General features: G+C 41.3%; 2 protein-coding genes and 1 long non-coding RNA gene across 6 annotated transcripts in view; 2 read left to right on the top strand and 1 right to left on the bottom strand.

Moving 5' to 3' along the window:
• Positions 1-542: 542 nt before the first annotated feature.
• LOC116735130 (phosphoinositide 3-kinase regulatory subunit 5-like) lies at positions 543-11,654 on the bottom strand. Of its 3 annotated transcripts, none has more exons than XM_032586761.1 (18): positions 11,490-11,654; positions 8,432-8,619; positions 7,905-8,005; positions 7,737-7,805; positions 7,483-7,621; positions 6,386-6,455; positions 6,124-6,301; positions 5,869-6,031; positions 4,535-4,603; positions 3,634-4,448; positions 3,420-3,545; positions 2,839-2,973; positions 2,657-2,750; positions 2,474-2,550; positions 2,288-2,381; positions 1,987-2,066; positions 968-1,083; positions 543-842 (listed from the first exon to the last, which is right to left on the bottom strand). In XM_032586761.1, exons 2-18 carry the CDS (start codon positions 8,544-8,546, stop codon positions 695-697), a joined length of 2,589 nt encoding a protein of 862 aa, XP_032442652.1. In that variant the 5' UTR covers positions 8,547-8,619; positions 11,490-11,654; the 3' UTR covers positions 543-694. The 3 variants fall into 3 exon arrangements, with proteins under 3 accessions (XP_032442652.1, XP_032442653.1, XP_032442651.1); XM_032586762.1 differs by having other exon boundaries at positions 8,432-8,534; XM_032586760.1 differs by lacking the exon at positions 11,490-11,654 and having other exon boundaries at positions 8,432-10,166.
• Positions 7,091-10,444, top strand: LOC116735143 (uncharacterized). The gene is made up of 2 exons (XR_004342337.1): positions 7,091-7,128; positions 10,164-10,444. It is a non-coding gene; the product is annotated as an uncharacterized LOC116735143 (long non-coding RNA).
• Positions 11,655-17,086: 5,432 nt separating the features above from the next.
• The window catches only part of ntn1b (netrin 1b), a 62,359-nt gene continuing 53,206 nt past the window's right edge, over positions 17,087-26,239 (top strand). Inside the window, exons 1-2 of one of the 2 annotated variants that reach the window (XM_032588020.1) lie at positions 17,087-17,523; positions 17,649-18,702. In XM_032588020.1, the coding sequence (XP_032443911.1) occupies positions 17,688-18,702 (1,015 nt within the window). In that variant the 5' untranslated portion in view covers positions 17,087-17,523; positions 17,649-17,687. Of the gene's footprint in view, positions 17,524-17,593; positions 18,703-26,239 lie in introns of both variants that reach the window. The other variant, XM_032588019.1, reaches the window with a different exon arrangement.

Below are 26,239 nucleotides of genomic sequence, written 5' to 3'. Positions count from 1 at the left end.
CACCTATGAGAACAGTGTTAACGAGCAAGTATGGTGGTGGCACCACATTTCATTTCCGTCAACGTAGCTTTGAACTGAACTGAACTGCACAAAGTGGATAGATTGATAAATAAAGAAGAACTACTTCTAAACTCTTCAACTTGACCAAAACTACCACAAAAATCACTATAAATATAAACTTGTGTAACCCGATTCGTGTTATTAAACGTAATTAAAGACGTACGTTGTCATTTTAGAAAAAAACAAAACATTACTAGGGCGATTATAGCCATGAGGAGCGTCTACTTCTGGCTGGAACTGAGGAAACATTAGTGACGTTTTCATCTGACTTGTTGAGTAGACTAAAGCTACCACACATAAAAAAAACTTTGGAAATATTACAACGTGTACCTTTACCAGTTTTTGGTATCAACCAAGACGCCATTAGAGCACCAAATTTTTTTTTTTTAAAAACTGCTGATGTAAGACAGTGAAAAATACAGCTTTTAACACCAAAGTGTTAAGAAAAAACGGTATTTTCTAAATAACGATATGGACATATCAACAGCACAAAATGTATTTTTAATGTTAAATTGTTAATAAATAGACATCGGCTTCCTGAAATGAAATGTTAAACCCTGTTCTTTGTCCCTATTCTTTGATTTTCCCCACTCGGTGTGTTCTTTGGGTCCTGGATGGTCAGACAGAGCTGGGGTCAGGGGTCAGCAGCGGAGAAGGCAGTGACGGGAAGGCAGAGCAGGGAGCAGAACGTTGGGTGGAGGGGCTGGATTTGGCCCGGTAGTGTTTTGTAAGACCTCCAGTCCGAACTGCTGCCTGGTTTGCTGCACAGCGACACCTCGCACCTAGAGACCGGACAAACAATCTTTAAAAATGCATTTATTTTTAAGAAAGTTTGCTTTGGATGGGGGAAAAAAACCCCCAAAAAACCACGTTCCGCTTCTCTCAACCCAACGGTGGACTTCGTTACCTCTTCACACTTTGGATGAACGTCTTTTTGTCTTGATCCAGGCAAACAGCAAACGTGCTCCCATCCCCTTGGGCAGTCACTTGCATCTTGTCCACCTTCACTTCTGATAGCAAGATCTGCCCCGAACACAAGAGTCAGTCCATTTTTATTTTTTAAAGAAACTATCCACAAGTTTTACTGATGAATGAACGAGAATAAAAATGGAGCTGGGTAAAGAAGTATGGATTTTCTCCACAGGATTAAACAAAATAAAGGGATATTAAACAGAAGCAAATAAGAAAACCCACGGAAAACTCAGTTGTTTGTATTTTTGTTGATGACATCACAAGAGGTACAAGAATTGAACTGCACAGCTGAAACCAGTTTTTTTTGGCAGAGTAGTGACTTTCGTACTCGCTGCTGTTCTTACTAATTTGTGGCCTTTGCAGCTTCTGTTTTGCTGCATTTCCCCTTTTGCTTCTATTTTTGCCTGTAGTTCCAGCATTTTTCGTTTTGTTGAAGGAATGCATTTTTGCTTCTATTTTCTGAGAATGCAGCACTTTTTAAAAATTATTTGCAACATTTTTCTGTTGCATTTTGCTTTTTGTATTTGCCTGTTTTGGAGTTGGCAGCCCGTTACGCTGTTTGCGCCTCTCGGTCACCGTCACTTGAGTTATGGTTCTGCTGCAGCTGCACAGACCGCAAGTAAACGCTTTTGAATGCGGAATTGGTTTAAAAACATACAAATGCGGAGGAAAAAGCAAAAAATATGCACATGAAATTACTCAAACCAACTGACTTGTTGCCTTTTGCCTTCTGTGACGTCACCAGAGGAAAGTGTGCATGCAGGTTTGTTTTCAGGAGGGTGGATTTTACCCTGATTAAATAATGATCTACACTAAAATAGAGAAAAGCTGACCATGACACGATGTTGTGGAGGTGGTTCACTGTTGCTGATGTGAGATTGATTGGTTTTACTGGGTTGTGGCTTTAAAACGGGATTGCAAAGTAGACTTTGTAACTATAAAGCCACCCTTCACCTGGTTGTAACCCTTTTTAGATTTGGAGCTCTGCTTCTTCACAACCTCTGTCATTGTCAGCTGCAGGCCCTCTTTAGAATCTGGATACAGGAGAAAAAAAAAAACACAAACAAACAAAGAAAGAAAAATTGGAAAATGAACTTAAAGCACTTCATGTAGAAGGTGAAGCAGCAGAGTTGGGGTGTGGCTGGAGCTAAAATGGGGCCATAAAGGTTGTTTATAGGAAAGCTTTTTTCCCCCCCAATTTTAAATTATTTTTCTTTTATGGCCCCAATTTAGCTCCGTAGGTGTGTAGACTGACCCAGCTGTTTGGACTCTCTGCATGTCTTCTGAAGGTTGATGGAGGTGCAGACCGCCTCTTTGTGCATCCAGTGGCTCCTCCCGCTGACGGCCACCTGTAAACAGGATGCAGTTGGGATTAGTTTGGGGCCGGCGGAAATAGAAACTTTTGTTTGCAAAGCAGGAAGGGTGCGTAAAGGAACAATACCTTGTTGTAGGCCACATTGAGGGTGAGAGGAACAGCCTCCCGCTCTTCATCTATTCCCAACCTTTTGCTCACAGCGCCTTCATAAACAATGCAGCACATATGAATCAACACAAACACGTGTGTTTTCGCTGCTTTTATTTATGTGTGTGTGTGTGTGTGTGTGTGTCGCAGAGTGTGACCAACCCATGGCTTTAACAGCTCTTGCTCCAGCTGTGTGTCCGAGCTCCAAGGAATGAATGAACACTTCCTTTCTCTTCTCTCCCCCTTCCAGGGTCAGCTGTGCAAAGGAAGGACCCAGAACATTTAAGACAGGGAGCGAGGCCGATGTGTTCGATATGTGCTGCTGCGTGAGGTTGACGTCTGACCTCAGCCTGGTAGAGCTGCACCAGAACGGGTTGATCGGCGTGTCTGCAGTAATAGAGCACCAAGTCGGCCAGCAGGGGGAGGCGGTGCTCCGTGGCGCCGGTGCCGCCGGAGACGTCGTCCTCCTTGGGAGCTCCCTGAGTCGTGGGAAATTAGGGGAAAAAGAAACAACAGCAGGGGTTATCTAAGGTTTGCTTTTTAAAACAAATATCATAACTACGGAGCACCAGTTTTGGACTGCTCCTACCAGAATTGGCAATAAATATTGAAATAAATAGATGACTTGATAAAGTAATTAATGTGCCAAATATTGCGTCCAATAAAGACAGTTCCCCAACAGTGGACAGTTTACATCCTTACATCCTTCACCATCGTCCTCACTGGTGAGATAAATGAGGCACCCCAATTAGCTCTTCACACTAAACTTCAAGCTTACATCTTCAGTCTGCGTTCAAACTAAAAAAAAAAAGTACCACGATTTGCTTCTGGTGGTTCTACAAAAATAAATGTTATTTATTCCAAGTAAAAAACTCCTAGCCTATATTGCCTTCTGCAAAAGAATGATAATTCTGGAGTTATTTACCTCACAGAGAACTTCGGAGGACAAGCTCAGCAGACTGAAGACATTGCGCTCATACCAGGGGTCCATCATACCCAACATCTGGGCTATATCTGTTGTACTGTCCTCCACTTCTTGGCAATTTGACTCCTGTCACAATAAAGAAAAATTAAGCTAGACACCTTAAAGATTTCTCTGAAGAAAAAGCATCAAATTTCTTGCGGAGAGTACGCAGTACCTGCCCTTCTGCAGGCATGTGTCCTGCTCCTGGGCTTACACTTTTCCTCTTGGTGGGAACAAAGTAAAACTGCAGTTTGCACGTCCTTGTGAGCTGGGGACACTTTCTCTCTTTCTGCTGCAGGTCGCTGTACGCCCGAGCGAGCCTCCCAGCCTCTCTGTCACCCCCGAACGCGACCACCTTGACAACGGTCAGCACTTCCGCCTCATTCGCCTCGCTGCAGCTCAGAATCGGCCTCCTGCGGACGCAGATGTGCCTCTGGGGAGCGGAAGGATCTACGGGGGCCGTGGACACATTGAGATGACGAATATGTCTCATGGGGGTCCCGGAGTGTTTGAGCTGTGCCCCCGTCATCAGGTAGTCTTTGGTGATGTCTCCGTTGTAGCCCATGCTCCGGACGCGGCGAGATGTGCTCGGACTGTGCGGAGTCTTGAAGAGCAAGGAGAATCGCTCCAATCCCAAGAGGGATTTGGACTTTTTCTTGGGTTTCTTTCTGACTTTCAGTTGGCTGCCTTGCCCTTCCTCGGTGTCCTCGTGCGCTGTGTCCTCGCTGAAGTCGCTTTCCACTCCTGATGAAGCAGATGGCACGGACCAGCTGGAGGAGAGAGAGTATCCCGAGAAGGTAGAGTCCCTCGAGGAAGACGAGGCGGTGGAGATCCGATGGCTTTGAAACGGATCGTCCCGTTTGCTCGAGGAGTCCTGCTCGTCTTCCTCGTCGATACTAGTGTCAAAAGTGTCATCCTCGTCGATTTTGGGGAAACATTCTGGAGGGGAGTCCAGGTCAGAATCGACTAAAAGCAGGTCTTTTAGAACATCTGGATGAACGAGAAGACAGGAACGAGAGTTGGGGAAACAATACTGATGCACAGAAGCTAAGGGAAGATGGAATATGTTGAATTACCGAAGTTGTCCTCATCCCATAAGCATGTGTGGCATTTGGGGTAGGGCAGCGTTAGGCTCTCTAAAGACCCTAAAATGAGAAAGAGATCCTTGGCTCAAACAAAAAGTGAGAATATATACGTCACAACTTAGTTTCAGAGAACTGTGTATAATTCACAGGCCTTGCAAAGGTATTCATACTCTCTTAAAGCACCACAAACCTGAAATACATTCAGGTTTGTCTGAATGTATTTCAGGTTTGTGGCAGGGATTTTTTATCTACCCCCCTACCAATGAAGGGTAAAACATAACTTTCTAGAAGAATCTAGAAAATAATTTGTAAAAATTTGAAATTCAATTTGCACATGGGAATTTTCCCCCTTTACTCTGATACCCCTAAATAAACTCACGTGCCTACAAAGTCACATAATTAGTAAATAATTTAACCTTGGTATAAATCAAACTGTTCTGTGAAGGTCTCAGAGGTTTTATTTGAGAACATTAGATAACAAAGAACACCATGAAGACCAAGGAACACATCAGAAAGGTGGAGAAGTCTAAAGCAGGGTTAGGTTATAAAACAATATCCTGAGCTTTGATGAATGGTTCAACTGCAAGTTTACTATAACGCGGCCATCCACCGTTTAGGTGGCTTTGGATTCAAAGCAGCCAATCGTGTAGAAGAAGGTGCTCTGGTCAAATGTGTCATAAATTTAACTTTTTTGGGATCAATACAAAACACTACATGTGGCAGAAAGCTGCTAATGCACATTGTTCCATAGACACCATTTTCTTCAGCAAGAGCAGGAAAGCTGGTCAGAGTTGATGGGGAAATGGAAAGAGCTAAATTCAAGGCAATACAGGAAAACAACTTTCAACAGACTACAGAAGACCTGAGAGGGGTTGGAGGTTCATCTTCCAGTTGGATGACAACTCTAAACTTACAGCCAGAGAAATGATGGAATGCTTTAGATCCAAAACTTGGTCATGTTTAGAAAAACCCAGTCAGTCCTATTGAGCAACTGTGGCAAGACATCACAACCACAGGTACTTTCCAAGCAATCTGGAGTTTGAGCTATTTCTCAACAAACAATTGAAATCCCAGAAGTATTAGTCTCTAAATGTGTAAAGGTGGTACAGACAAACCACAGAAGACTTACTTGTCCTGTCTCAAGGAGCTTGAATGCATATACATATGGAGAAAACATTTCACAAACCTATGCACTACTTTGTGTTGGGCCACTATACACAACCCCAATAAAATACTTTGAAACTTGAGGATGCATCACAACTAAATCTGGAAAAGGAGAATAGTTTTGGAAGGCACTGTATACGGGGCTTGTCTTTGTGCCTCACCGGTCTCTGAGCAACCAGAAGGGACAGAGAGACTTTCTCTGAGCTTCTCCAAGCTGCGGAGTAGTCCCTCCCTGGCAGCTGTGTGATCCGCCCCAGAGGTTGCCGTCTCCATGCTGCCAGTTATCGTCTCATAAAGCTGCTCCAGCTCATACAGCTCTTTCTCCTGAGGTTAAATCAACAAGGACGTTCTTTGACAAAAGACAAGAACAAAGTGGCACGACAACCAAAATGTCATCCGTGTTTTCGGGTGTTTACCTGCAGGGCTGCGTGGAGAACCCGCAGGTCCAGTTTGGTACCGAAAGCAGCCTGAAAGCTGTGCAGGATAAGAGTTGTTATGATGTTCCTGCTGGAGTAATGCATGGTACTGAGCTGCTCAGAGGTCAGCTGGACCTCCTGGGGGGCGTCAGCATCTGGACTCACCAACAGGACCACTCTGATACAGACATTTACAGATATTTAAGATGTATCCGATCTGTAATTTCGTTTTTGTTACTGTGAAGCTGAACCGTGTACTTACAAGGTTTTAGAGCAGTTAAGGTCAGGGGAAATAGCCTGCTCTGTCCTTACCAGTCGCTGAAATGAAATACCTGCAATAAAAAGGCAATAATGTGTGAACAGGATCCAATAGCTCTGTAAATGTTTTAATAGTTCAGACTCCACAACTAAAAACTTCTCAAAGCAAATTGATGGAAACATACACAAGACAGAAGTGGGGTTCATCAATGATTCTCTTTTTTTCATGGTGCAAGCAATATTTCACACAAATATTTTGGTTGTTTTTGTCAAAATTTCCACAAATTATTTGGAGTTAAATGCCACCGAAAAAAATATATAAACATTTGCATATAGACGGGGGATCAACTGTACTTTAACATGTTTTGGCTACCTGGGACACACTTACATTAATGTTGATTAAAAGCTGCAGTATGTAACTTTTACAAAATATATGTTTGTACATATGAGTTGAAACTGGCAGTATGCCGTGACAGTACAGTATGAGAGAGACAATCCGTGAAAACGTCAAGCTCCTCTGTATTCTCCGAGTGCTAACTGGAAGCAACCAATCAGAGCCCAGAGGCTCTCGGCATTGTCAAGACTAAAGTAAAGACTCTCTGCTACTATACAGCTTCTCTCAGGCAACAAAGCGCATCGTGAATGCTATTGCTAGTTGGTGTAGCCAATGATGACGGTGGATAAACAGTTTTCCTGTAATGATGAGCTGTTTCCCCGCCACTAGTACATTTAGCAGCGTGTTCACAAGTGTATTTGACAGCACCAAGACCCTCCTCCTGGCTCTGATTGGTTGTTTTTATGCAGAAGCTGTATATTTCTTCAGAAGGCAAAAGTAGGTCAGGGAGAAGGTGGAGTAAATCGATCTTTTCACAGATTTTCTGTCTCACGTTATACTGTCATGACATGGTGATAGTTTTAACAATTATGTAAAAAAAAAAAAAACATATAGGTATATTCTTGTAAAAGTTACATTCTGCAGTTTTAATATGAACTGTCCTGGCCTTTGCAAATAAAAAAAAATGCGAAAACGTAAAACTAAACTACATTTTTTGAATGTTCAAATACGTTTTCTAAGCATTTTTATGAAAACGTTTGTTCCACCTGGCGCTCGAATCTCCTGCTCGATGACCACGAGTAAACGTCTGCTGGCGGAGCTGCAAGGCTCGGGCCAGGCCAGGAACTGGTGGAACAACAGGTAGGCCTCCTGGAGAACACAGCATCCTGCGCCTAAATGTGGGCTCTATAAAAGAGAAATGGAGAAAAAAAAAAAAGTTGACTGAATGCATAACCAAAATTGAAAAAAGGGAACAGTGCGCACTTGTTCCTTTTCCTCAAAGCAAACAATCAAAACTCACTTTGAGAAGAGCAGCAGAGAACAGGAGAGTCAGGGGAACCACCAGTTCATACTGGCACTCCTCCAGAACCTGCGGAACAATTCAAAATCTGAACTGAAACAGATTTCAGACGTGGATGCGGGTTGCGTGCGTGTGGTTTTTTTTTTTTTTTTTTTTTTTCAAACTCACCTCCTTTGTTTTTTGCAGTATTTTCTGCAGAAGGATGAGGAAGTTGTGGGGATGCCGCTTCACAAGTTCCTCCAAACACCAGCGGCTTATGCACAGTCCAGCTTATTCGAAAGACGAAAACAGACACAACCTGTGAGCCGAGGCGCGGTTCTCTCTCTCTATCCGTCTCTTTAAAAAAAAATTATTTTTTTTGTTCGTGGGGGTTCATTCTGATGTAAATCCGCTAACGGGTTGTTCCGACGATTCATACCCACAAAGAAGTGGCGAATGCCCCCCCATATTATCCACACTCCAGTTTCTCTTCTCTATGACTTTATGAATGAAACTAGATATTTCAAAACCGGTGTGGGATGACGACGCGCGCGCGCGCGCGAGTCACCACTTTCATTTCCCACTTTCTCTAACCGAGCTAGAAAAGTTGTCATGCAGTTAGCTTTTGTCTAGCTAGTTGTCTCATAATTTACATGTGTATATTTTTCATCCTACAGACGTCAGTAACACTGAAAGCAGACATGTTCCTGTCTTACCATTCCAGAGCTTCTTGTCGGGAGAGTCAACTCCCAGGTGGCAGAGGCAGCGCTCGAGACTGTGCTGGATGCGATCCTCCGTGCACGAGCTCTGCTCCATCGTCTGCAAGACCATCCCAACATCCACAGATGTAAAAAGAAAAAAAAAAGACAAACAAAGAGGAAGTCCTTTCCGTTTGCCTCTGTTCCTGGTGAACCGAAAAGGTCCCGTCAGTCGACCCAACTTCCTGCTGCCGACGCCGTCAGTAAATAATGATCATTGTTTGCTCTGTCCCAGCGACACAAACGGACCGAGCTCGACATGAAAGGCTCGCTCGCGCAGAAAGCAAGTGCTCGGACGCAGATGTCAGCACTGAAACCAGCCCGACACTTCCCACTAGTGAGTCACAAGCCATCGGAGTGGACCGGAGATGAGCTGGTGGAAAACAGATGCCACAGCTTCTACTTTTTCGGCTTCAAATTAGTCGTCCACATCTGATTTTTTTTTTTTTTTTTTTTTTAAATGACTCAGGCCTGGGATGGAAATGTTGCAGGTCTACTTCCTATCAGATCCTCCTCGAAAAGTTTTCCGTCGAGCTACACTTAAAAGCTCAAAAATCAACAAAAAAAGAAGTAACCATGCTGTAAATCTTCAGGGACATGTTGGACTCAGAGACTCGAAGGTTGTGGTTCATGTGTACCAGTTCGGCACTGACAAAGTTATGACTGCTTTAAATAGCCAGGGCTGGGCCCACTGTACTCAACAAGAGCTGACCAGATGTCAACAAGAAAGAATATTCGGCCTGCAGGACTATAACTCTGTGGATGACTTAGAGAAGAAATTTTACATGATTGGGGATAAAAATGCATAGTCAAGTAGAGTTTGGGGTGAAATCCAGCCTTTTCTGGTTATGGCGTTTCTTAAAACTTAAACCTTTTCTGTCTAAAAGATAACTATGACGTTCTGCTTTTAGGGATTAGCTTCCCTAACTCTACTGGTGCCACCACTTGATTTTTATGACTGGTCCAGTTAAAAAAGATAAACATGTCTCCAACATTTCAGGTTGTGTCTATGAATTCAGTGTAAAATGATTCCAGTCCAATTTCTTCCCTCGGATCGTCAGACCAGACGCTTTCAATGGTTCTACTGACAAATTTGGAACATGATGGAGTTTTTATTGTTGCTTCCCCTTCACTATGGATGGACTTGTCTTATGCTAATGATTTATTCCTATTTATAGACTTTTTTTCTTAATTTTTATCGTTCACTCCCTGACCTGTTTGTACGTTACAGTGAGTGTTCTTCTGCAGGACTTTAATCAGCCTTGTCATTGAGCTTAAAGTGCTTTATGACTGGAACTGGAAGGGAATTTACACAACGATCTAAATAAAATATGATCCAGTTGTAATGAACAAACAAACAAAAAAAACCAGCTTACTGAGTATAGTTTTAAAGAGTGCTGTCTTAAAGCCTTTTATTTGAAAAAATATGTTTTTTTGCATATTTGTTAAAACAGTGACAATGTTGTGATGGTATGAGATAATATGTGAAAAAAAAATCTAGTTCCTCTTCTTTTTACTAGTGCTTCCAGTACTAACCAGAAACAACCGATCAGAGTCAGGAGGAGGGTCTTAGCGCTGTCAACCACGCTAAGGCTAGTTAGCATAGCCACCGATAACGGTGGATAGACAGTTGTCCTGGAACTGTAAGTCGTTTCTCCGCCATTAGCACATTTAGCAGCACATTCACAAGATTGATTGACAGCGCTGAGACACTATCCCAGGCGCTGACTGGTTGTTTTTGGTGCATTTCTTCAGAAGGCAATAGTGGATCAGGGAGAAGGTGGAGATTGATCTTTTCACAGATTATCTGTCTCAACAAAGACAGTCTTCACAAATAAGATATATTTTTTTGTAAAAGCTGCATTCTGTAGCTCTAATAAAATCTTTTTTGTACCTTGGGGTACACTTTACCTTCCCCTGGACCGCAAATTATCCTACTCAGTCATTTCTTGAATAAAAGTTTGTATTTTTTTCCTTAGGCTATTTATTTCGCCGTGCTTATTTTCTGTTGTCATATTTTTACCTCGTGTGAATCTACATCCTCCGACTTGCTTGTTGTTACTTTCACACCTGAATTTCCCCACCAGGGGACGATGAAGGGTTTTCCTATTCTATTTTACCCTTCTCACTCACCTGCTTTCTTCTCCTACTACTCTCCAATTTTGCATTACTCGCTCCCGTTTCAACAGTCGACTTAATGTCGTCTCTCGTGCGTTTTCTCTCCACAGAAGCTGCATCTGGCCTGGCGATCTGTTTGACGGTTCTGCCTTCCTGGAAGAGGGCTGACATTATGCTGCCAGCCACTAAGCGTTGTCCTTCCATTGTTTTAAACTTTTTACTTCTCTACAATAAAGTACTCTTACATCAGTTTCTTGTGCCTCTCTCCTCTGTCTTCTCAAACCACCAGTTAGTTGTGGCAGATGGCCACAAGCCTTCAGCAGTTTGACATCAAGGTTAAGAGTGACTTTTAAATATATTTTCCACTCTCAACTTCTCCTTCCTCAAAAGTGCCTGAAGTGTCCCACTTCGACAAAAGCCAGACGGTGAATTGTCCATGGAAGAAGCAGGTGGTGATCTGTTTGTAAGTAAGTCAGGGAGCATTGTCCGGCACTACTGTGTAGAACCTGACCTGTCACGAAGCGAAAATGCCGACCGAGGCCTCACATCGTCCGGTTTGAAGACTCACTAAATCTTTAGGTCTGCTTAATTGAGCCTAAAAAGATCAAAATTCATGCGAGCACAAATGTGATCAAACTGACACATACTTTAATAGGAAGGGGAACAGGAAACATGTAGAGCTTGAAAAAACAGTATGCAGTTGTTGTGAGAGCTTTATGAAAGAGATTCGCTTCTCCTGTAGAGAGGCTGTGTAATAAAACTAAAATATATATATATATATATATATCAGAAATATAACTTAAAACACCTAAATCAGACAGAGTATAACATAAATAACATCACTTTCTCCCCTACCCCCAGAGGAAATTAAATTATTTGAGAAAAACAAAACTCTTACCACTAACTCTGGCCGTCCTGGATCATCCTTTATCAACTACAGTTGAGAGGCGCCGGTAGAGGGAAATACCAGCGCCACATCCTCCTGTTGTGCTTTTTCTTTTTTTTTAAACGGACCCTTTAACTGCACACTCAAGATGGCAAGTGCAGCAAAACAGGAACTGTCTGAGTCTTTTTGCTGAAGTGGTTTTATATTATGCACAGCTGCTGCTGGAGGCGGGGCCTTCTGTCTGACAGCGGTCATCTAAGCCAATCGGGATCAGGTGTGGCCCTGGCCCCCTGCTGGCTCCTGCTCATGTTCAGACAAAGGGGAAAGAAGGTTCACCTCATTTCTGGTCTAAGGTTTTAGCGTAGACCTCACAACAGACCCACACAACAAATTGCACAGCGTCGAGGTTCATCAACAGAAAAATCAGATGACAATGGAAAAGTGGCGTGTGGCCAAATGAGCCAACCTTTGCCGGTTCGACTGGATTTCAGAAGAATCCTGTAGATTTCTACTGACAACAAGACACTGTTGTCTTGTTGTCATCAAGGCAACAAGACGGTGCCAACATTGTCTTGTTGGAACCGAGACAATGTGGTGCCATCATTGTCTTGGCACCATAAGGCTCTGTTTTGGGCCCACCTTTGTAGCCTCACGGACAGATTTATTTTTTTAATTTTTTTACCCCTCCAGGGGGTCTTTTGTGGGCTCTAGTGTCCCTTATATGACAGTAGACTGATAGGAAACGGGGAAGGAGAGGGGGGAAGACATGCGGCAAATGTCGTCGGGTCCGGGAGTCGAACCCGCGACGGCCGCGTCAAGGACTGAAGGCCTCCAAATATGGGTCGCGCTAACCCCTACGCCACCGTGGCACGCCCCGGACAGATTTTTAATAGATTTCAAAATGTCATCACTTCTATGCAGATGACACTCAGCTTTTTTTAAATCCTTCTATAATTGGGACCTCTTCAAAATATCTGAATTGCTTAAGCAACAACAACAAAACTGCTACCGTCTGAATGACTCTTCAGAAATGTTTACGGCTGTTGCCATGAAGTGTCATTCGGTAAATAATGACGCTTTTAACGCAGAGGTGCACTGAAAGTTGCCTTAAAAGCTCCTTAAAAGTGCCAACTTTGCATTATTCAGTCAATAATGAAACTTTTAATGCAAAGTTCCATTAAAAGTCAATCAAAAGTGTCAACTTTGTGTTAAGAGTGTCATTATTTACCGAATGACACTTCATGACAACAGTCATAAACACTCATAAAGTCTCCTTCATGTTCATGTCAGGTCTTATGTCATGTCAGTCTCCCCTTCAAATAAAGTGTTACCAATGCTACAAACTGGTTAACAATTGTTCTTCCAACTGACCTTTGAGAAGATTGAGATAAGGACAGGCAACAGACTGGACATTTGAACTTGAGCGTTCAGCCAAACACCTGAAATTTAGATTTTATTTTTGAATAACCAGTGTCCTATAGGAAGACGCCCTCAGCAGTTTTCCAAGCTAAAAATACATTTGATCAAAACAGGAACCTATTATTTTTTTCTCATCTAGACCATTATAGAGCACTTTCTATGGAAATACATTACAAATAACCTTTGAAACAATAGTTCCTTTTTGTTTTCTAGAATAAGTAGTTATAATCAGGGGCGCCGCCAGGAATCTTGGGCCCCATGACAAAAAATTAAATTGCCCCAATTTCAAGGGTCAAGGGTCACGTTATGACAATTTCAAGGGCCCTTGAAATTGTCATAACGTTTTCTCCCTATACGGCCCCCTGGTTATAACACATTTTTAAAATCTTGAATTCAATCATTCTACAACAGGAAATAATTGTGCATAAGTGGAAGTTACCCATCTTCCCCGGAGTGGCCGTAACAGGAAAGACGGTGAATTGCTAAGAGGTCTTGTTTAAGTTCATGACATCAAAATTAGAAAAAGACTGTGTAATCAAGAAGGAAGAACTATTCCCTTTAGTGAGATCAGGACTTACGTTTGCAGAAGTTGCGACTGAGTGAACCAGAAAACGGGAACAAAAACAGGATATCAGTCAGAGCACCTTTTATCAACTGACCATGCCTGCTATAATTATTGCTGATGAAGGTTGTTCCACTGGCTGCGCTTTGGTTTCCACACACAGCAACCGGGAAATACCAAATCATTTTGTTAAAAAGAGCCTTGAGCTGAAAGTACTTTCACCATCACTCAGTTCCTTTTGTTTTTTTAAATGACATATTTCAGTTTTTAAGGTTTTCAGTGAAACTTCAGGTATAGTTTTTATTTATTTATTTTATTTTTTTCAGTGCTCATTTATGCACTCCTGCTTTGTTTCCCTGCTTGCTTAAATATCATGTTTGAATTAAAAGAAGCTTAGAAATGTCATCATTATTTCAAGAAAGCATTATGCTGCTGGTTGTTGTTTTATGATGACAAAATATTAATATCCTTCTCACGAGTAGTTTCAGCTCAATGAGTCCTTGTGACTGGGCCCCGGTTAACGTCTTGAAGTGCTTTTTGTACCAACATAAAAACTAGATTTCATACTTAGACTATAGGGAGATAGTCGCAAGGACGCCACCTACCTGTGATCTATAATTGGTGTCCTAAAGGACTAGTTTCTTAAATATCCAGGGGTCTCAAACTCCAGTCCTCGAGGGCCGCAGTCCTGCAACTTTTAGATGTGCCTCTGCTGCGCCACACCTGAATAGAATAATTAGGTCATCAAGGCTCTGGAGAACTGATCTACACAAGGAGGAGGTAATTAAGCCATTTCATTCCAGTGGTTTGTACCTGTGGCACATCTAAAAACTGCAGGACAGCGGCCCTCGAGGACTGGAGTTTGACACCCCTGAAGTCACCATCAACCCAAAATTTGATTTGAAAATAATGTCGTCCCAGAAGCATACAATTAAAGTTAAATATATTTTATAATAATATTGTTAACTACCATTCTGGAGGACATAAAAAGGGAAACACAAGTTCCTGATTATATGTGTGAGCGCTGGATCAATACAAAAAATAATTAAGTCAATTACAGCTTTTTTTTTTTTTTTTTTTTTACTGAATATGTTGTTGGGTTGGTTTTTAGATGAAATAGTGATGTAGTTGAGCGCATCTAAAATGAGCAGTACGTTTATTTTTATCTTAGCTGCTGTCAGTTGCTATTTTTCTCCTGCTATGACAACTGCAACATGCTAAAAATTGCTCCAGGCTTTTTGATTATTTACAAAAAATTCTCACATGTTGCTAAAGTACTGTGAGAGCTAAAATGTTTTTAGAGCCTTATAAAAATTTGATTTGTTACATTTTGAAGTGTTTAAGTAACGTTCAACGCGTTCGTCTTCTAAATCTTGCCACAAAAACAACGAGTTTCAGTGAGAATAATAAGCTTTGGTTAAATTCAGTACATCTATAGCACCAACTAAGAACAAATATAGTCTTATCCTTTGTTTACAAAAACAAATGAGATTTTTTTTCCCATTTAATTCAATAATAATAGAGACATACTGAAAGTTACTTACATAGATTCCAATTGTATGTTAGTATGTTATGAGACAAATGATCTGTGGAAAAAAAAAAATCAAATTCCTTCGTCTCGTCTAGTTAGCTTTAGCTAACTAGCTTAGCTAAAGCTAACTAGCTTTAGCTAAACGCCGTTTATCCGACGGCGGCGGATAAACGGTTTTCTGTAACGGCAAGTTGTTTCTCCACTATTAGTACATTTAGCTGGAAGTACAGGAGATTGGTTGACGGATGTAAGTCCCTCCTCCTCCTGGCTCTGATTGGTTGACTTTGGTCCGGAGTGAGTTATTTTTTGGAGGAGATCGATACTTTCGCAGACTAACCGTCTCATCATTTTTTCTCCATAAAAGTCATATATTGCCATTTTAAAGGCAAAAGCTTGTATTAACTGCACAAGGTCATATCATAAGACTTCCAGTTATGAAACTTTTTACATTGGACAAATATAATTTTTTTTTTAGCAGTTTAACAGCTTGAGCTAGCTTAAAACAATGTTAATGCTAACACCCTCTGCTAGAAAAACTGGGCATGTTGATGATGAGGCTGTGGTTGGAAAAGTCCTCACAGGTGGTTGTCTTTTTTTTTTTCTTTTTTTTTTTAGCTGTGGTTTCAGAGTACAGCGTTGCATGCCACTTCGTTATATATATGACATATAGTTTATTATTTCATTAATGTTTTCTGATGAACCGATGAGCAAAGTTATCTTCACGATTAGTAAGAATTCAACCAAGTAAGCGGACAACATAAATTCAGCACAGAAACATTGATTAAAATCGACTTGAATAAAATGTGTCACAGCCATTGTGCTGATTGAGATCTAGCAGTTTGTGTTAGCAGCAGTGCAACGAAAGTAAGTTAGACTTAACCACACAGAATTGAGAAAACAGAAGACGTGTATAGATTACGGACGAGCAGGAAATTCATCTAACATCAGTGTGGCCAAAGAAGCGTTACATTTAAACATTTTACGCAAGCATGGAAACTACCTGACACAATATTTTAAGCGTTCGCTTTCTATTCTACTCGTACATCTAAAAAAATAAATAAATAAATAAAAATTAGAAAATTGAGTGAAAGGGCAATATTTCTTACCAGTCATCTTATTAAGTAAAACTCATCACACATATTTTGAGCCTTTGTTTCTTGTGATTTTGATGGTTATGGCTTACAGATAGTGAAAAGCAAAAATTTCAGTGTCTCAGCGAATTAGACTGTTGTTCAAAAGGTCATGAATATAAACGCATAATGTCTCAACCTAATCAGCTGATTAACTCAAAACACCTGCTAAGGTTTTCTGAGCCTTTAAGCTACCTACCTCTCACTCTGGGTCAGTCGACTACACAACCAGAACAGTAAGACACAAAAAGATCATTGCTAGAGAAGCTTGGATACACAGAGTTTTGTATCCGAGCACATTAAAGAGACAATTTTATTATGTGAAATTGTCTTTTTTGAGCTTTAAATCGTCTTCAATGCTTCAATGACCATAGTGTTCCTGCTCTAGATTGGCCAGAAAGCTCCCCTGACCTTTAACCCCATAGAGAATCTATGGAGTATCGTCAAGACGTAACTATGAACGATGAAAGACACCAGACCCAACAAGGCAGATGACCTGCAGGCAGCTGTTAAAGCAACTTGGTCTTCCATTGCACCTACACAATGCCACAGGTTGATCGCCTCAAGGCCACAGCAAAATTCATGCAAAAGGAGCCCCAACCAAGCACTGAGTGCATAGAAATGCATGTACTTTTCACAATCCTGACATTTTTGCTTAAGACATTATTTTTAATTTGGTCTGATGTGATATTCTAATTTTCTGAGACGTTGAATTTTGGGGTTTCTTCACGCACACGCCATGAAAATTAAATTTGAACAAAATAAAAGTTTGAAATATTTTATTCCACATGTCACAAAGCTCTATAAAATTACTATTATATATATATATATATATATAATATTGTTGTGAATACTGTCACTGTCCTAAAAATAATGACATAAATCTCTTTTTTATTTTTTGCACAAAAAAAAACATTCTGGGAAAAAAAAAAGACTTAAGCCATTATTTTAGGAAGTGATGATATATGAAAGACATAATATCCAGGTAGTTCCGATATTTAACCAGAAGATGTCGCCATTTCCTTTTACACGGAGAAATCCGTTTCCAGCGTTCAGACCCTGGTGGACTCCTCTTTTCTCCCCCTCCCATTAGAATAGAGAGGGAATGGGACAGACAGTGGTAGAGGTGGGCAGAGGTGTGACAGAGGGGACCGACTGAGGCAGAGGCAGACAGCCAGTTGGGCATTTGCCATTTATTTTCTCTCTTCTTCTATTTTTTCTCTCTCTTATTTCCAGAAAGGAGGGAGAGTCTACTGCACCTTCTTGTTTCGTGCGTAAACTGGATAAAGGGTGTTTTTTTTTTTAATCTCCCCCCTCCAAATTCTGCGGGGCACCTCAAACTCTTTCAGCCTGAGCTGTCCATGTGAGAGGTGGTGATCTGGGTGGAGTTTTTCCTTTCCTCTTGTAAGGTTATTTCTCAAAAAAAACATTCAGTAACCACTCCATCCAATCGTCCTGATTCATTTTCTCTCAGTGTTTTGCCGCAGGTGCTGTTGGGGTGATAACCGTGCCTTCCCGTGTGTTTTCAGCGCATCGGCCACCCCGCGGCGCTCGGATTAAGTCCTACCATGAGACGGCTTTTGGAGACGTGGGTCGCCGTGCTGACAGCTTGCGCGCTGGCCGGACGCGCCTCCGCGGGATACGGGCTGAGCATGTTCGCCGCGCAGTCCTCCCCGCCGGACCCGTGCTACGACGAGAACGGGAACCCGCGGAGGTGCATCCCCGACTTCGTCAACTCCGCTTTCGGGAAGGACGTGCGCGTGTCCAGCACCTGCGGCGCGCCAGCGGCCCGCTACTGCGTGGTGGCCGAGAAGGGCGAGGAGCGCACGCGGGACTGCCACACGTGCGACGCCGCGGACCCCAAGAAGTCCCACCCGCCAGCCTACCTGACGGACCTCAACAACCCGCACAACCTGACCTGCTGGCAGTCGGAGAACTACGCGCAGTACCCGCAAAACGTCACCCTCACGCTGTCGCTTGGGAAGAAGTTCGAGGTCACCTACGTGAGCCTGCAGTTCTGCTCGCCCAGACCCGAGTCCATGGCGATCTACAAGTCAATGGACTACGGCAAGTCGTGGGTTCCGTTCCAGTACTACTCCACGCAGTGCAAGAAGATGTACAACCGGCAGAACAAGGCGACGATCACCAAGCAGAACGAGCAAGAGGCGATCTGCACGGACTCCCACACCGACATGCACCCGCTGACCGGCGGCCTGATCGCCTTCAGCACCCTGGACGGCCGGCCGTCGGCGCACGACTTCGACAACTCGCCGGTGCTGCAGGACTGGGTGACGGCCACCGACATCAAGGTGATCTTCAGCCGGCTGCACACGTTCGGCGACGAGAACGAGGACGACTCGGAGCTGGCGCGCGACTCCTACTTCTACGCCGTGTCGGACCTGCAGGTCGGCGGACGGTGCAAGTGCAACGGGCACGCGTCGAAGTGCGTCAAAGACCGCGAGGGGAACCTGGTGTGCGAGTGCAAGCACAACACGGCGGGGCCGGAGTGCGACAGGTGCAAGCCGTTCCACTACGACCGACCGTGGCAGCGCGCCACGGCCCGGGAGGCCAACGAGTGCGTCGGTAAGTCAAAGCCTCTCTTTTTCTTAATTCTGACTGGAATTTACACCGATAAAAAACAAAAAAAAACTATTTGAATTTAAGCAATTAAACAATTGGACACAAATAAATTTGGTTGATAAGAATCACTGTTTCTGAGTAGAGAAAAGGTTTCTTTAAAAATCGTTTCCGTGAACAAATGTGTTTAAATTCGAGTTTTTTGTTTGTTTGTTTTTTACGACAGTTTTCCTCAAATTAAATAATTCAATTCTGACTATATATGGACGCAAATGTTGGGGAATATATGCGGACTTATATTTAATTTAAGTACAACAAACAGTTCATTTACCCTCGTATGAGAGTATTTAACGGGAAATCTCCGAATTTAAGACCACCTTAGATAATCTATTACATGCTGATATCAGTTTATATGTATATTTTTCCACTGCTGCTGTCATGGTTACGCACAAGTTTAATGGATGCAGAGAATCCCCTCTGTCAACGACATAAAATCTCTGCTGGAAAATCACGATTAACCATCTTTACTGTTCCTTTCATTAAGTCATCTGGTTTCGGCGACCATTGTTAAAAAAAAGAAAAGCTTTTTTTAATTGTTATTGATACTTTCTTGCTGGTAAATCTGAGCGATGTCTGAGCCAGGTGTGCTGCTAGACCTGAAGCCATTCAGGGGCAGAAAATCTGAATACCAATGAAATTGAAAGGCCAAGTTTTCTTTTATTTTTTTTCCAGTATTTATATGTGCATGTTTTTCGCCATCTTACCTGAGCTAAGATGAACAAAAGCGAGCAAAAAACCTGCTTTCCTGCTGAATTAGTGACTTCAATTCTTTTCCAGTCACATATATGTTATTTTTTATATATATATAAAAAAGGAATGTGTTGCTAACCTATATCTTCTTAACTTGAAAGTGTTTATTCAGCATTTCTCAAATTATCTGAAGTTTTATTGTACCTTTTAATGGCGCTTTATTTCCAGCACAGTGCATAAAACAGGAAAGGCTGTGCATGGAAACAAATTTCCGTAGGGGTCATCCAAATCTAACACCCTGCACTTAAAATATGGTGTACGCTTCTTCTTCTTTTTTTTTTTTACCATGACTGTGATTGTTTGAAACCTTTTTTCATTAGCACAAACGCAACTTTAAAATAGCACCAACTAATATTTATTCATGCTGAATAATTCCAAACATTTAAGACAGGAAAAGTGGAGGAGTTTCCAGAGAAAACGTCCCACATGTTATTTCAATAAATGATAATATTGTTGTTTTTGAGACCATTTTCAAGTAATATAAGTTTAATGGCATAATAGTGCAATAGTGCCAGGACACATTGTCAACCACCAGTAAGCTTTAAGTTCTAATGAACATCTGACCCTGAAACTGGAAGACATTTTAAATATCAAAAATAAATAAACTAAACAACAGAAACAAGAAACAAAATAAATTATGAAGTGTCCAGAAATCAAAATTGCTTTTCAGAAAAAGGGACTAGTTGAGACCAAAGAATTTTATCATCCGGTTTTTGGTGATAAAAAAACCGGATGTAAAAAGATAAATTGTACAAATGGAAATTATTTAGCTCGTTTTAATTTATCATGCAGTAAATTGATTTATTACCTATTGTGACAGGCGTAGATATCAATTAAATTTCAACAAAATATTAAGATCAGACGCTATCGGCGAAGACGGCTCCAGTGTTTGGAAGCTTTGCTTGCTAGCAAGTTTAACTTTAGCACTAATGCTAATGTTATCGGTTAGCTTAAAGGCAAACATTTCCCCACTAAAAGCCAGTTTTCATTGTGTACACTGGAATATTTAAGTGTTGCCATTATGTTAATTTGCTGTGGTCTTTCAGTGGTAGTGATACAAATAAAAAAATAAAATCCTCTTTACTGAGACAAGCAATGAAAATAGGCGAGTTCCGTTCATCAAAAGCTAAAGAACCTTATATCCAGTGAATCAATGTTTTAAAGATAAACTCCCGCTTGTTGAAAAGAGCTGTGTAAAGCCACTTCCTCCTTAAAGAGTGCATATTTCCATCAGTGAAAACCCAATCGCCAACAATCGAGCTGAACGATTCAACCGGAAGAAAGGCCTGGAAGCCTTTTCAGCTAAGCGGGCTTGTCCAAACGCGCACCAGCCGACATTTCCTACTTTAATGGGAAGGAAACGTCACAGCTGCAGAAATGAACTGCTGGGGCGGGATGTGTTTCCATAAGCAGGTGCTGTTATAGATCGCAGGGCCGATTAGGGCGGTTTTATTGACATTTCTGGCACGTAGAGCACAAACTGCCACTTTAGAGGCGGCAAACTATTCACAGAGGGGAAACAAAGCGTGAGGTAATCTGAATCCGAGTGTTATTTTGCTGTGATGCCCGTTTCCAGCAAAGCAGCAGGGGCTTACATCGGCAGCCCGGGCCTCTGTGAGCCACTGTTGGGCGAACCGGGGGAGAAGCAACCAGCCCCTGCCACTGCCATGGTTTGCTCAACCAAACGGAACAAGTGAACAACTTGTTCCCTTTTTGGCCTCCGACTTTCGCCCGCATGCGAGCGTATTTCAGGAAAACAAAAGCTTGTCACTTGCGGCATCCATCTCACTGTCGGCGGGAGGCGTCCGCGTCCCCTCCCCTTCGCCGTCTCGCTGTGTGTGCAAGTGGTGTCATCAGATAAAAACTGCAAAGGAGGCAGACAGGGAAAAATAATAGGAAGGGTGTTCCGATACTAGAGGCGGTGCAAGGTTGTATGGGGCCCTGAGCAAAAAAAAATGTAACGAACATTTAAAGCCGACAATGAAATTCACCAACTTTTTCCGTATATCTTCCATCCATCCATACGTCGTTTATACCTGCTTATACTCGCAGAAACTGCGCTTCCATGACAAATGTGCACAAATCTTTGTCTATATTCTGATAATGTAGAAAAAAACGCAGTTTTGCATTTGTGGTGTTTCCATTAAAGAGGAAATGAAATCAAAATTACATGAGAATGGGTTTCTTCACATGATAAGTCATTAAAAATCATGGCAGCGATGTAAGTAAACAGTTACATGAGATTATATCCATTGGAGGGGCGACATATGTGGCGTTTTGGGGAAATTGTAGTTGGCCATTTTACAGAAGAGCTGTGAATTCAACACGTTTGAATAACAAACAGAACTTTTTATGAGCTGTGCGATGCTGTGAGAGCTGTGGTGGAGCCAGCTGCACATTGTCTGAAGAAACCAAACAAAAAAACCATAATCTTCCTACTACTTCCTGTTGACTTCTTTGTGGTTTCCTCCAGTAGTAACATCCGGCTGTTGATCACATGACTAGTTGTGAGCAAGTGCTTCCATTGCAGTTTTGCAAAATACATCTATTTCGGAAAAAAAAACAAAAAAGAACCCCGTCATCCTAGCGCAAAAACCTTTTATAGAAAAATGTGAGTTTTGTGCAAGTCATACGCTTAGAAGCCAGCTTGGCAATGTCCATAGACTGACTATGATAGAAAATGGCTGCTGAAGAAATACAGCCAACTTCCTGAAAATACAGAACATATCTGATAATGTCATCCAAAACTCAAGAAATACTGGATAGATTATACCCCTGGTCTAATTTCACATTATATGTACATGAGTTGCTATCAGGTGCACATTTTTTTTGTCCCTCTGGTGGCTCCGTACAATACGTAACAACTGAGCCATCAACTACTAAATTAACTGTTTTGACAGGATGTGATCAGTCACTTCACATTATTAATAAAATAAAGGACAAATAGGTTCATATTTTGATTGGTCATTCATTTTGGATACGTGCATCACTTCAATAAAACCTTACAGATTTGAGAAGAAGAGTCAAACTTTATTTGGTTGTCAGTTAATTGTATATAGTTTAAAACAAACTGTTAGAAACTAACACTTGTAAGCATTTCATCTGAATAAATTTCAATCAGTGTTTCTACATAAACATTTGAGTTTTATTACATTTTGTCTGCAGGCTACTTTCTGAGGAAAATTAAATCAATTCAAACTAATTACCCAGATATTTTACCTCATGAAAGCATGAAACATTAGTAAGCTTTTTTTTTTTTTTCTGGCAGCCACAGCTACATTGCCAACGAAGCTAGCAAGTTTAACCTTAGCATTAACAGCTAAGCAAGTTACAGCTATAAAAACGTAAATTTTTGCCCAAAAGCATAAACTTTCTCCACCGCAAGTCTCACAACAGTCCTAACCTTTTATTGAGATGATAGGTTCATTCATAATACGTCGCACATAAACATATCAGCTGCACACAACCAATGAGAGCAACTCTTAAATGAACCAACATCTAATCAAATTGTTTAGCTTGGATTTTCTCCCAGAGTAATGTAGCTAATTCTGCTGGAATGCAACCATCACTGAACATTATGCCTACTAATGCCAAACAATTTTAATGACCAATACTTAACACCGTCCAAAACTAAAATTTTATAGTGTAGATTTATTTGCAAACAGTTACATTGTGCATGAAATGCGGGCCTACATTAGACACAAACAGCAAAAACCAGCTTTAATGAATATCATTAAAGCTGTAGTACGTAGCTTTTTTAAATAATTTTTTTATTTACTTTTTGTTCAAACTGTCAGTATGTTTTGACAGTATGGTATGAGACAAATAATTTGTGAAAAAAAATCCAGCTTTTCTCCCAATGCTAACTGGAAACAACCAGTCAGAGTCAGGAGGCGGGTCTTAGCGCTGTCAATCATGCCCATGTGCGCACCGCTCCCCGCCTACTCCTCCTCTCCTTTTTGCATAGCCTGCTGCAAATGCTAACGCTAGTTAACATAGCACCCATGAAGGCGGATAAACCGTAGTCCTGTAACGTTGTTTCTCCTCCATTAGCACATTTAGCAGCAAGTACAGGAGACTGATTGACTGCGCCAAGACCCTCCTCTTGCGTCTGATTGGTTGTTTTTGGTCAGGTAATACCAGCACAGGAAGGAAGTAGAGGGGATCCGTTTGGTTCGCAGATTATCTGTCTCATACTGTCAAGACATGGTGATAGTTTAACAAATATGTAAAAAACGTTTCTTTTTCTAAAATAGAAGTTACATAATGTAGCTGTATAACTTATGACTGTTCTTGGAAAATCGAAGGATTTTGAGCTATGTAGTTTGTACTTTTATTAATTATTTAAAATCTTAAATAGTTTCACAAAGTAAAATCAGTATGTAGAAACTATTGAACAAATGTAAAAGTAGGCTCATTCTTGGTTAAGTACAAATGCAACATCTAGGTCAATTTTCTGTGTAACAAATACAGAATCCTTTGGTTCCCCCTGCTAGCTTAGCTTACTTATGCCTTGGGCCGTTTCTACAGACTTCCTCAGCAGTAATAATTGGTCTCCTTTTGCTTTGGACCGTTGTCATATTGGAACAAGAGAAAGAAAAAGACTTTGGTTATGGGAGAGTTGGTTTCACTTCTTGGTGGCAGGCATCAAGGAAGTTAGTCAAAGTCAGGTTCCCATGACTCTGTGCATGGCTGGCATTATTTCGTCCAAAAAAAAAAAAAAAAAAAAAGAAAGAAAGAAAGAAATTTATGTTGGCAGCAGGAATATTTGAATTCCTATCAGGTGGAGGCACATGACTATAAAGACAAATGGCAGCACAGGACTCCCCACCGCCGATGTGTCTGAATAACATTGCTATAATCAGAAAGTAAAATGGGGAAACTATTTGGTTTTGGACAGATTTTTGAAGTGCCTGAAGGGGCAGCAGGCTGCAAAGCATCTGGAGAGAGTTATGACATCTATAAAGAAGTGTAGAGAGACAGGAAAGGGAGACAAAAAGAGACATAAAACACCAACACGGCCACGATTCTGTGTCACAATCCAATAAATAGGTCGGTAAAACAAAAAATTATGGAGCGTGAAGAGTGCCGAATTAAACACACATATGTATGGAGAGTGACTAGTGCCAATTTACAATAAATAACTTTTGAAATAATTATGTAAGTGTAATTGATCAAAACTAGAAATAAATATAGAAATAATTAGCTAAATATAGATTTAATTATTCGTTCCGAAACTAAATGTCTTGATTTCAATTAAAAAATTAGACATATTTATTTCATGATTTAATAAATTAATTTATGTTCCTGTACTGAAGCATGTGATGAATCAATTCAAAATGTCACCTTCATCCAGTGAGTGGGCGGGACTAGAACTGCTTCTATAGAGATCCTGAGGTCTAATTGGCTGCTTCAAGCAGCAACTCAAGAGAACCTCTATAACAGAGTTAGTCCCACCCACTCCCTGACGCTCTGTATCTTTATGCCCTAAAGTGCTATATTTCAATAGATAAATAAATAAATCTCTAACAATGTACATTAACATCTATCTAATACATATTTATTTCTTTATATGACAAAAAAAACCCATATAATTAAAATTGTACTATTTCTTAGTAGTTCAGTTCTGCAGTGTCTGTGAGCCAAAGTTAGCAGGTGTGGCTAACCTTACTGTTAGAAGTGATTGGTGGAGTATAATCAATAAGATTCATGTTTGGTGGCACAAAGAGTAAATAAAATATTTCATTGAAAGACGTCACTGAAATTAAGTAACAATGAAGTAAATAATACAGAAAGTTTTAATTTGAGCATTTTACATCAATTATATAAAAATATATTTAATTTGCTCATTTATTGATTTATTACATCTATTTCCAATTTTAATTCAAATTAAAACATATACGAATATTTATCTATTTGGGCACGTCTGGCCCTCCGTAGATCTTGACATAAAATCTTCCAAAGGGAGAATTTTAAGGTTCTCCCTTTTCAAAACTGTATGCGTTTTGCAAACTCGCGCGCCCCATTGCACTTTGCCAACAAATTAACAAGTTCATATCTGCACATATGTAAATGAATGAGCTCATATCAAATCCAGCCAGAGATTCATAATAATTTGTAGTCATGAGCCCGGTTAGAACATCCACATGGTGACAGACCAGGCCCTGGTGTCCCTGGCAGCTGCTTCATATTCTCTTCATGCTTGGTGTAGCGCTGACCCCTGAGAGTAAACCCCCAACACACACACGCACACGCCCACACACGCCTTCACACACACGCACACACGCCCACACCCACGCACACACCCTGCATGACTGCTGATGGGCTGTGAGGCAAACTGTGGGAAACCTTTTTCTGCCAAGTGGGTTTTGAGTCGAGATGAAAATGGTCGTCTCAGTCACTCACACGTGTAATTTTGCACTTGTTCGGTTTCCAGCTGGTTTGGTTTCCGAGGACGCTTTCCTTCCACCTTGACAAGTGTCTCCTCTTTGCTGTTGGGTGCGGCATTAGGTGAGTTTTGATTCTTTGGAGTCCTGTAGTTTCATTAAGACGTTGGCAGATGAAGCATAAAGATCTGTTGCTCGGGCAAAAAACGCACAGAAATGTTTTGGCATCTATTAAGATATCTCCGTTTCCATCCCGCCTGCGAGGCCGCTGCAGTGGGATGAGATTGAATCAGATGCAGTTTGGGGCTCGGCTACAGGTCTGGGTTCTTGTTATAATACTGTTGCTT

This window comes from Xiphophorus hellerii, chromosome 16 (assembly GCF_003331165.1).
Source record: "Xiphophorus hellerii strain 12219 chromosome 16, Xiphophorus_hellerii-4.1, whole genome shotgun sequence".
Lineage (NCBI taxonomy): Eukaryota > Metazoa > Chordata > Actinopteri > Cyprinodontiformes > Poeciliidae > Xiphophorus > Xiphophorus hellerii.
Note: the sequence above shows the minus strand (reverse complement) of the source record. Positions and strands in the feature narration are given on the sequence as shown.

What these genes read in the sequence shown, in the direction of transcription:
- LOC116735130 (XM_032586761.1), bottom strand. Translation starts at nt 8,546, where the DNA reads ATGGTCTTGCAGACGATGGAGCAGAGCTCGTGCACGGAGGATCGCATC. An exon ending in GCAGGAGATTCGAGCGCCAG is followed by an intron (nt 6,456 to 7,482) that starts GTGGAACAAACG and finishes TTTTTATTGCAG; the next exon opens with GTATTTCATTTCAGCGACTG. An exon ending in CAGAGAGTCCAAACAGCTGG is followed by an intron (nt 2,067 to 2,287) that starts GTCAGTCTACAC and finishes TCCTGTATCCAG; the next exon opens with ATTCTAAAGAGGGCCTGCAG.